The sequence below is a fragment of the Haliotis rufescens genome, unplaced genomic scaffold, assembly GCF_023055435.1.
Source record: "Haliotis rufescens isolate VD_foot unplaced genomic scaffold, xgHalRufe1.0.p SCAF_5, whole genome shotgun sequence".
In the NCBI taxonomy this organism is placed as follows: domain Eukaryota; kingdom Metazoa; phylum Mollusca; class Gastropoda; order Lepetellida; family Haliotidae; genus Haliotis; species Haliotis rufescens.
Genome location: NW_025964223.1, coordinates 1,951,006 through 1,963,078, shown reverse-complemented (window position 1 = coordinate 1,963,078; position 12,073 = coordinate 1,951,006). Strand labels below are relative to the sequence as shown.

Genomic DNA, 12,073 nt, shown 5'->3' with positions numbered 1-12,073 from the left:
ACACACACACACACACACACACACACACACACACACACACACACACACACATCCCAAACGTGACGTAAAACCCCATTCAAACTCACCTCATCCATTATCAAAAAGTTCAGGTTGAGTTTTGTCATGTTGGAACTCTTTATGTTTGAGATTTAGACGTACGAGTGTTATAGTTCATACATATCCTGTTAGGGATTGTCAGATATCTGTGAGTCGTATTGAAATGTAGGCTTCGGTTCCTGGCTTATCGTGTGTGGATTTTATGGTCCATCACTTGATTGAATGGTTTGTTTACAGGCCGCCGTCGCATCGCAGTACTGCTGCAGAGTGTCAGACAACAAATACTTACGTTTTTTATGCACATTGTGTGTTTGTGATACCGGTAGGCTTATCCTTTTTGCCTGGTGTCATGACTAATTTCCACATGTATTTTGCCTCTTGCGCCCAATGGAATATGTTTCCGCGGATAACCGAGTCTGGTTTCCTCTGGTGTTGACGTCTTATATTCGTCAGCGACCCAATCAAATGAGTAGACTGTCAGTTCACATCATTATTTCAACAGCCCATGAATTGAAATGTTATGCATGGACGTGGTGAATATATCTATGCATAAGAGAACGTTTTAGTGAATGAATTAGACACTGCCTACAACATACACAATGTGGAATACTCACAGACATGTTGTTACAGTTTGGAGCTAAGCAAGATCATTTCCAGAGAATTTTGCCTTGGTTGTTTGATGAAGAAGGAGGACGAGTTCACACGGAACAAGACAAGGTCAATCAGTAGTTGGCATTGCATGTCTGAGGCCACTGATGATAACGTGATTGACAAGCGGATTGAGTTGTTTCCGAGAACCCCTCTTTAACACACACGTCTGTATTCACCTTGTATCAACGCACGGATTATCGCTATGCACACTTTAAGACAGCTCAGTGAAGCTAAAGTAACGTGCAGTAAAATGTTGCACTTTTACGAGCGTTTAAACATATACACAACTCGTCAAAAGTATCGCACCACCCAGTTTGATGTGTAAATGAGAGTTTATTTTCAATGTAGAGGTTTTCAAATGGTACACTGAGTGTTGACACATCATCTGCCTGTATAATGGTAGCCTCCTACACTGCCCAACCTTGTGAGTGTCTTTCTGCGAGCCGTTTGCACACCTTAGGGGTCTCTACAGAGAAATTCATGTTTAATGACGTCCCAGAAAATCTAGGATGGCAAATCACTGGCGTGCACCAAACTGGCATATCATGTCGAGTTATTGCCACCGTGTTGAACATAAACGAAAAGGTAATCAATCGGCTCATTTAAAAACACCCATTGACTGGACATGTTAGGAACTGGCCGATATCGGGATTTCTACGGTAGACTAGTGCCAGAAATGACAAAACGTCTGCCAACTTCAACTTGCACTGTTCTTCCCACAACAGAGTGTCCCTCAGTACCACCAGGCGTCGAATGAATACAAACAGGATTAAGGATCAGAAGACCAATTGGACTCTCACCCCAATACATTCGGGACTGTTTAGCCACGCACTGATGGCAGGACTCGTCTCTGGAGCCAAAGAGGAACATCTTATCATCAGCGCAACATCCAGGAAATAGTAGCATGTGGCGGCGGCTCGGGAATGGTACGGGGTTGTTGCTCCTTTGGTTGTAAACTTGATTTAGTCACAGTTCAGGGGACATTAAATGGAAAAGGTACCAAGATAGTGAAGATACAACATTGGACGGTTTTGTTGTGCCTCATGTTGATAACTTTGCACTTGCCACACGTCCAGTCTTCATGGACGACTGTGCCCGATCCAACTGAGCACTTCCTGAGACAGACCATCACCAGAACAACGCCATTGAGACTCTGCTTTGGCCTTCTCGAAGTCCAGACCCAAATCTAACGGATCATCTATGGGATCAGTTGGGAGGTAGGCTTTGTGCCAGGCACCCTCCAGTGCAGAATCTCCAAGAATTGACTTAGGCACTGCATCAAGAATGGCAACACATCCCTCAGTTGAGGATCAGGGGTCTGATGTTATGCATGTAAAACGTCTTGCGAATGTGATCCGTGTACAGGGTGGCCACAATCTCATTATGGACAGTTACCTTACTTATACAGCCAGTATTGATCCCAAATTACAGTCCTTGTAGTCGCTTGCGAATAATTTGTTTTTCTTTACAAATGCTTATGTTTCCTATTAGTCATAAAATCAACATCTTATTGGACATCAAGTAACAGTTTTCATTGCTTTAGTTTCGCTTTCCAGCTTCTCCTTACCAATCTCTTTTCTGATTATCAAAAACCTTGGTGCGATCCTTTTGACGAGGTGTATATAAAATTCTCTTTGTAACTTCTGAATGTTTTGTGATTGTTGTTTATCATCGTTAGTTATCCTTTTCAGTTGTTTATGCGGAGACTCATTTTGCTTCCCACAAAACTAGTCTGCGTCATGATGTTTCCAAGTTTTCTGAGACTTTTGGCATGCATGTCAGGTGGTAGGAAAACTTAATCAGATAATTCCTCCTGACCCTTTCAATCCTACATCAGCGTTTGAAGAGCTTTTTTCAGTCGTGTCATTATTAAATGTGTGAGTACATTATTTCAATGATCCATTCCAGTCCTAACAACGTACCTTCAAGTTGGGTCCGGTCCCAACCCCCACCACATACCCTCAAGTTGTGTCCAGTCTCCACCACATACCCTCAAGTTGTGTCCAGTCTCCACCACATACTCTCAAGTTGTGTCCAGTCTCCACCACATACTCTCAAGTTGTGTCCAGTCTCCACCACATACGCTCAAGTTGTATCCAGTCTCCACCACATACTCTCAAGTTGTGTCCAGTCTCCACCACATACCCTCAAGTTGTGTCCAGTCTCCACCACATACCCTCAAGTTGTATCCAGTCTCCACCACATACCCTCAAGTTGTATCCAGTCTCCACCACATACGCTCAAGTTGTATCCAGTCTCCACCACATACCCTCAAGTTGTGTCCAGTCCCCACCACATACGCTCAAGTTGTATCCAGTCTCCACCACATACCCTCAAGTTGTATCCAGTCTCCACCACATACCCTCAAGTTGTGTCCAGTCTCCACCACATACCCTCAAGTTGTGTCCAGTCTCCACCACATACCCTCAAGTTGTGTCCAGTCTCCACCACATACCCTCAAGTTGTGTCCAGTCCCCACCACATACCATCAAGTTGTGTCCAGTCTCCACCACTTACCCTCAAGTTGTGTCCAGTCTCCACCACATACCCTCAAGTTGTGTCCAGTCTCCACCATATACTCTCAAGTTGTGTCCAGTCTCCACCACATACTCTCAAGTTGTGTCCAGTCTCCACCACATACCCTCAAGTTGTGTCCAGTCTCCACCACATACCCTCAAGTTGTGTCCAGTACCCACCCCCACCACAAACCCTCAAGTTGTGTCCAGTCCCAACCCCCACCACATACCCTCAAGTTGTGTTCAGTCTCCACCACATACCCTCAAGTTGTGTCCAGTCTCCACCACATACCCTCAAGTTGTGTCCAGTCCCCACCACATACCATCAAGTTGTGTCCAGTCTCCACCACTTACCCTCAAGTTGTGTCCAGTCTCCACCACATACCCTCAAGTTGTGTCCAGTCTCCACCACATACCCTCAAGTTGTGTCCAGTCTCCACCACATACGCTCAAGTTGTATCCAGTCTCCACCACTTATCATAAAATAACAATGACTGATTTCATAATTTATGGACATTCTGAAATAAAATTCTAACTATTAAATACATATTCCAATTTCAATATACATAAGATCAAGCAGTATCTATAACATTAAACAAATGTCTATCTTGGTATTCTACTCACATAAAGTCAAACGATGCAAGCTCTTTGTGCGCAGTGCATTTAACTTTCAGCTGTTGTAACCTTGTTCTAAAAATAGTTCGGGATTACCAGGTTACAATGACCTGCTGATAGCAGTTTGTCCATGTGTGGTTGGACTGCAGTGTTAAACACCACAATGATAAATAATATCTGAATACACAGGTCAGATACAAGCCGGATGTTATATAAATACACACACACATCCTAACACTGGTCACCTGTGTCAGGTAATACCTCTGATAGCGCCAATAACACCTCCCAGGCCAAGATGAAGGTCAGACGAGAAGCTTCTTTAGGGGAATCCCCTTTGGGAAAACCAGCAGTTTCCCAACATGCAATCCCCTGGCTATCAATAGGAGTGACAGGGTTGTGCATATAAGCTATGACGAACTCACATCATTGAATACAACTGAACAAGATGGAAGAACATAGATGTGTAAGCATTGTAAGGGCAGTTTTCATTCTTCTGATCAAAATATGTTGTTGGTGCATCAAGTATAATATGTTAGGATTTCAATAATTGTCTAACAGAAATTGGATTGTTTATTGTAATAGACCTGGAATCTCTTTAAGTGGCATTCAAGGGACTGACAGGCATCGTGGTATCTAAGTGTCTCTTACCTGTCAAGGTTTTCTTCTCACCAGTTACTGCACGTCTAATGTCACTTTATTAGTCAAGACAAACATATATTGTTACATTTTGACATTCGTAATTACAGGTATTGTTTACAGTGATCGCTATAGTTCATAATTCATGTACTTACCTCAACGTAATTGTTCTCAAAACATAAAAAAGGTTACCTGGTCACAATATGTGTGCAATCAAATAACAATGTTACCACCTGAGAATTCAATTAGAAAATGCATGTAAATGTTTTAAACAGCATCAGATCAGCTATATATTCATTGGCTTTTATTCTTGTAGTTAGACATTAGATAGTGAAAATCTAAAATTATGCAAGGAAATGTATTGATTCTGATTTTAATCCAACCCTCACTTCAGACAAAAATAACATGCTTGTTTTGCTTCTTAGTTTTTTCAGAATTCATCAGAATCGTGGATATCGCTGAAAACAAATAAATACTCCCGTCCAGTATTGAGAGTACACATCAAGTGTGGGAAGGATATATCCCACGTGATGCTTGCAGTCAACAACCGACGGGGGTCACTCAAGCACCTGTTTGTTCTGAAGGCTGGCAATGATATGGAGCGGTCAGTCCCGGATCTGGACACAGTCCAGGTGTTCGGACTGAAGATTGACACTGGACAGAGCAGCGACAGATACCCCTTGGCAACATCGTATACTGTGGAAACAACTCGCAAACTTGTCATTTCTCCAACTTACCAGACACAAGGTATGGGAAAATTGTTTTATTTAACAAATTATACAGAAATCGTGATCTGTTCTTATATATAAGTCATAACTGTTTTGTAATCATAATTGATCAGTAGAATTTTAGGTGAATTTATGTTATGTTAATCTCATTCAGGTTAAATGTATGTCTGTTGAGAACATTTCACTTAGACTGAAGAAAACCTGTTTCATGTCTTCATTTGATCCTCAAACACCCTCCCACTGAACAGGGTGGAACACTACGTTTTGAAGCTTTACTACACAATGAAACATTTTCTAACATGACAGTACTGTTTAAAGAAATTCTAGATTAACAAATTTCCTGATTATTGAATCATGTGTTCCTTTGAATACATATATACCACTCCAACAACTTGACATGTGACCGGATTAACAGGGTCCGGTCTTGTGAGGGTCTACTGTGCATATCTGACAGCAAAACTGTGACACAATACATGGAATGAACACAATTTTGTTTTTTGGATATGTAGTCTATCAAAGCAAATGACAAATGTGATCTTACAAAATGTCTCAACCCCTTGTATATATTTTCAGGAAACGTATTGTGCCATTTCCCTTACTACTATCATACACCATGCACTTTGATGTCCTTGTATTGTTGTACAGACACTCGAACTTACTTTAGGATACTTGGGTGGTGCATGGCATTTGGAGATGCACCGATATTTGAATCAGAAGCCCAGTGAAACACGAATGTTTGGGCAAAATATTTCAAGTTCATATACATGGCATATTTCCTTCACATGTATGAACAATAATAATAATGATGTTTTCCTCTTTGTTTCACAGAGTTGGACTTGAGTTGTGGGTTCTCCTCACTTGGTCACGTGATGCACCTGTTGGGGGAGACTCAGGTGAGTGAGGAGTCCTCGTGTCTTGCCGTTTGTTCTGTCTGTGTTGTCCAGCCACATAGAGTCTGACGAGAAGCATTTAAAAACATGTAGTTTTACTTTACGTTCTGAATAGATACACACATGTATTTTAGTTTTAATTGGATATCCCTGTTTTGACTCACATTAAAGGAAACTAATTGAGATTATTTTTCTTTGGTATTCTGTATTTTATCAGGATATGAAATTATCAAACTTTGTTTGAGAAATTGAAGACCCTTCATTTTGATGACAAAATATCATTTTCAGGATCGACTTGAGATGGAGGTTGAGCACAAGCCACCACTGGACTACAGCCTCAAGCCTACAGGACCTTCTGACAGCGAGGCAGGTCTGTGTGTTGTGTTCTGTGAGAGAAGTCAGAAGGAGTACGTTGTGATGTCGTCTGCCCCGGTCAGCGCCAGCATCCCACTCCTGCCTGTCTGTCGGTCCAGGACCAACTACAAGGTCAAGGTCGTGGGACTCACAGGTTCCAGTGTGGACCAAACTGGACAACGGTCAGCTGTGTGTCAGGACTACACACCAACTGGTGGATCAGACACCATCACTGTCAAGACATGTAAGTTGACTTTGCTTTCATTTGTCAACAATAAGTGAGTTTAAACTCCACTTTCAACTGTGTTTTGGTGAGGAAAGAGAGGAAAAGGTTGTTGTGTGTTCTAGAATCGGCTCAAGTCGTCAAATGTCAATGATTAAAAAGATTTCACTGTATACCTGCCTGTGAATATGTCACGTGAATATACATAAAGTTAACGTTTATTTTGAATATTCCCCTTTCCTCCCTTGTTTACAGGCAATACTAAGGCAGATCTCCAGCAGCTTCTGGACAAAGCAAAGACCTTTTGTTCCAAGAACCTGCAAACTCCAGGCAGATATAATGTTACGAAGTTCTACCGCAACAAACCTGAGTCCTACTATGATAACATCATGTCCAACAGAGCTGGAGTGATGGAGAAGTACCTGAAGGACAACAATGGCGACCCATATTGTCCAATCAACAACAAAATCAATGGCCTCTTCTTCAGCGGATCAAAGAACAAAAAGAAAATACCGAACTTCTCCTTCTTCGGAAACAGACGTCTTTTCATCCCGGTGGAGGAACTGTTCACATCAGACACCAGGATGTACTTCTCAGACTTTTACTGTCACAAGGAAACACATTACGTCACAGTTGTGGTCACAAAGATGGGATCAGCTGAAGACAGATTCAGTGAGGGGAGGCTTCCTGAACTGGATTTGCACCTCAACCCATTTTTCACTGTCAGAGAAGACACCACACTCATGTCACAGTTTGTATCATGCTCACGAAAAATTGAAGACATTCTTAGAGGATACTCGAGAAGTTCCATGTCCAGACAGAAAGATGTTCCGAAGACGTTCACGATGGTGTCTGTCAACAAGTTCCATGTGGAGTTTCTGTACACGGAGGATGTCGACATCAGGGGCTTGATGGACAAGTGTGGGGAGGACAAGGTGTATTTTAAACATGTCCGTGTCCGGGGGAGGGGACGCAGCAAGAAGGAGGGAATTCCTAAGAAGCTTGACTGTCCAGACTGCAGCTTTGACCCTTAACCCGAACATGATGAGTTGCATACAAGGGGTGACTTGAAATGAGGTTATATGCTTGTATGACATCACGCTAACCATTTTTGGAGAACACCTGGTATTTGATAGTGATTCATAAACACCTGGTATCATCACTATTTGATAGTGCTTCATAAACACAAACTCGTGATAGAGTCTGATTCTTACGGTCGACGCCTCTTTTTGCAGAGACTTCTTTTGAATATGGAAGGGCTTTCATTCTCTTAATGACAGAACAAATGCCTTTTGTGAATGCCAACTGAATTATATGCCTTCTATATGTGCTATTTGTAATATGTGTTGTGTTACTTTAATCTTATTTGAATGAATCTGACTGATAGTATAACCGTAGGCTTCAGAATTGTTTCTGCCTATATTTATCTCTTATCATCGTGATCATTGCCATACATATTTTGTGTTTAATTCTATTTAATATGTACTCATATTTCTACATTTTGTGATATTTCCATGTCAAATCTGTTATACTAGTTGATGGTTGTTGTCATAGGGTGTTTTTTGGATGAAATTATTTTTTTAATCCTTCAGTTATTTATCCTTTAGGTGTGTAATGAACAAAGGACTAAATCGGTGATATTTGTAAGTTATACACTGATTCCGTGTGGAATAATGTTTGTCATGATTGTGTTAGTTAAGTACTTGCATTAGTGCAATCTTTATTGATCGACTGCACAACTAAATCCTATGTTATCATGATCGCATAGCAATTACACGTTGAGATTTAACATGCTTCACCATAATGTTTCTATTTATATTCATCTCTTATCACGTGATCATAGCCATGAATATTTTTGTATGAATCTATTTTGTACACGTATTTCCTCATTTTGTGATATTATCAAGCCAAAACGTTTATACTTGTTCATGTTGTTCTTATGACATCGTTTTTTAATAAATTAATATTTTTTAGCCGTGCAGTTATTTATTGTTTGGGTGTGTAATGAACAGATGACTAAACCCAAGAGTCAATTTCTTAAAGGAACACAAGACTCTGGCTTCTATCCTGCTTTCTGACACGATCAACTCCTGTGAACTGCGACCACCTCCGTGGGGTAGTGGACAGAGGAACCTCCACGGTTCGATTCCCTGTCCGCGTCATACCAAAAGACGTCAAAATATGATACTTGTTGTTACCCTGCCTAGCGCAAGGCATTATGGGGATTAAACAAGGACTGGCCGGCTCAGAATCAGTATTATGTGTCTGAGTCAGTATAGTGAACCAGAATATGTCTGAACAAGTACAAGCAGCCACACATATGTATGTGGATCAGCGAAATAATCTTAAAAACATGCAACGTACACTAGTCAGTAAAATTGAACTGAACCTTGGTTGACGTCACCATAAAAATACAAATGACAAAAGCAGCCCACCCGGATCAGCTTCAGTCCAGAGGTCCTTGAAGGGTGGTCTTTTCCAACATGCTCCAAAGCAACTATGTTATATACTCTTATTTAAATTTTAAAATGTCTTGTAAAGTAAAACATACATGACAAGCACACACACACACACACACACACACACACACACACACACACACACACACACCAAACGCGACGTAAAACCCCCTTTCAACTCTGTTTTGTCGTGTTGGAACCCTTTGTGTGTGAGATTTAGAAGGACGACTGTTATGGATCATACCTTTCCTGTTTGGGGCCAGTCAAATATCTGTGAGTTGTATTGAAATGTAGGCTACGGTTCCTGCCTTATCGTGTGTGGATGTTATGGCCCATCACTTGATTGTCTGGCTGGTTTACAGGCCGCCGTCGCATCGCAGTACTGCTGCAGTGTGTCAGACAACAAACACTTACGTTTTTTATGCAAATTTTGTGTGTGTGTCTGTGTGTCAGTGTGTGTGTGTGTCAGTGAGTGAGTGTGTGTGTGTGTCAGTGAGTGAGTGTGTGTGTGTCAGTGAGTGAGTGTGTGTGTGTCAGTGAGTGTGTGTGTCAGTGAGTGTGTGTGTGTCAGTGAGTGTTCGTGTGTCAGTGTGTGTGTGTGTCAGTGAGTGAGTGTGTGTGTGTCAGTGAGTGAGTGTGTGTGTGTCAGTGAGTGTGTGTGTGTCAGTGAGTGTGTGTGTGTCAGTGTGTGTGTGTGTGTGTGTGTGTGTGTGTGTGTGTGTGTGTGTGTGTGTGTGTGTGTGTGTGTGTGTGTGTGCACACACACATCACTATATATATATACAAGGGCTTGCGACCGCATTCACCACAAACCATTATGTTAGACGTACTATGTTTAACACCAAGAAATCTTTTACGAGCGAAAAATATACGGATTCAAACGCTTTAGCCTCTGCAAAACCCAATATTTCCGAACCATAGGAAGGTGTGTGTGTGTGTGTGTTATACTGATAGGGTTGGACATGCCTACCCTTTTCGCCTGATGTCATCACTAATTTTCACATCTATTTTGCCTTTTGCGCCCAATGGAACATGTTTCCGCGGATAATCGAGACTGGTTGTTCTCTGGCACTGACGTCTTATATTCGTCTCTGACCCAATCAAATGAGGAAAGACTGTCAAACCCATAAGTTCACTTTATTATTTCAACAGCCAATGAATTTAGATGTTATTTATGGACGTGGTGAATATATCTATGCATAAGAGAAAGTTTTAATGGGTGAATCAGACACTGCCTACAACATGGACTATGTAGGATACTTACAGACGCGTTATTCAGGAATGGCATCACATCCCTCAGTGGAGGATCCTGCGTCAGATGTGGAGACTCGAGGAGGCATTTTGCGGATGTGATCCGTGTACGGGGTGGCTACACCAGGTATTGACTTACACTGTTGATCATTTAACTGTGACATGGTTAACATGTATGTGACACATGTATGTGTGGATCTCATTCCTGACTGTTACCATACTTATACTGACACTAATGATCTGTCCATCTCATTCCTGACTGTTACCATACTTATACTGACTCTAATGATCTGTCCATCTCATTCCTGACTGTTACCATACTTATACTGACTCTAATGATCTGTCCACCTCATTCCTGACTGTTACCATACTTATACTGACACTAATGATCTGTCCACCTCATTCCTGACTGTTACCATACTTATACTGACTCTAATGATCTGTCCACCTCATTCCTGACTGTTACCATACTTATACTGACTCTAATGATCTGTCCACCTCATTCCTGACTGTTACCATACTTATACTGACTCTAATGATCTGTCCATCTCATTCCTGACTGTTACCATACTTTTACTGACTCTAATGATCTGTCCACCTCATTACTGACTGTTACGATACTTATACTGACTCTAATGATCTGTCCACCTCATTCCTGACTGTTACCATACTTATACTGACTCTAATGATCTGTCCATCTCATTCCTGACTGTTACCATACTTATACTGACTCTAATGATCTGTCCATCTCATTCCTGACTGTTACCATACTTATACTGACTCTAATGATCTGTCCATCTCATTCCTGACTGTAACCATACTTATACTGACTCTAATGATCTGTCCACCTCATTCCTGACTGTTACCATACTTATACTGACTCTAATGATCTGTCCATCTCATTCCTGACTGTTACCATACTTTTACTGACTCTAATGATCTGTCCACCTCATTCCTGACTGTTACCATACTTATACTGACTCTAATGATCTGTCCATCTCATTCCTGACTGTTACCATACTTATACTGACTTTAATGATCTGTCCATCTCATTTCTGACTGTTACCATACTTATACTGACTCTAATGATCTGTCCACCTCATTCCCGATTGTTACCATACTTATACTGACTCTTATGATCTGTCCATCTCATTCCTGACTGTTACCATACTTATACTGACTCTAATGATTTGTCCACCTCATTCCTGACTGTTACCATACTTATACTGACTCTAATGATCTGTCCACCTCATTCCTGACTGTTACCATACTTATACTGACTCTAATGATCTGTCCACCTCATTCCTGACTGTTACCACACTTATACTGACTCTAATGATCTGTCCACCTCATTCCTGACTGTTACCATACTTATACTGACACTAATGATCTGTCCATCTCATTCCTGACTGTTACCATACTTATACTGACTCTAATGATCTGTCCATCTCATTCCTGACTGTTACCATACTTATACTGACTCTAATGATCTGTCCACCTCATTCCTGACTGTTACCATACTTATACTGACACTAATGATCTGTCCACCTCATTCCTGACTGTTACCATACTTATACTGACTCTAATGATCTGTCCACCTCATTCCTGACTGTTACCATACTTATACTGACTCTAATGATCTGTCCACCTCATTCTTGACTGTTACCATACTTATACTGACTCTAAGGATCTG

General features: G+C 41.3%; 1 protein-coding gene across 1 annotated transcript; it reads left to right on the top strand.

Moving 5' to 3' along the window:
• The first annotated feature begins 4,220 nt into the window (after nucleotides 1-4,220).
• On the top strand, nucleotides 4,221-8,603 carry LOC124115310. Its single transcript, XM_048383956.1, has 5 exons — nucleotides 4,221-4,311; nucleotides 4,901-5,222; nucleotides 6,032-6,096; nucleotides 6,382-6,691; nucleotides 6,926-8,603. Exons 1-5 carry the CDS (start codon nucleotides 4,285-4,287, stop codon nucleotides 7,702-7,704), a joined length of 1,503 nt encoding a protein of 500 aa, XP_048239913.1. The 5' UTR covers nucleotides 4,221-4,284; the 3' UTR covers nucleotides 7,705-8,603.
• Nucleotides 8,604-12,073: the final 3,470 nt, after the last annotated feature.

Excerpts from the sequence above, each read along its gene's own strand:
- LOC124115310 (XM_048383956.1), top strand. The coding sequence starts at position 4,285 with ATGGAAGAACATAGATGTGTAAGCATT. Across the intron at positions 4,312-4,900 it reads AACATAGATGTGTAAGCATT|TTTTTTCAGAATTCATCAGA; the intron begins GTAAGGGCAGTT and ends TTTGCTTCTTAG. Across the intron at positions 5,223-6,031 it reads TCCAACTTACCAGACACAAG|AGTTGGACTTGAGTTGTGGG; the intron begins GTATGGGAAAAT and ends TTTGTTTCACAG.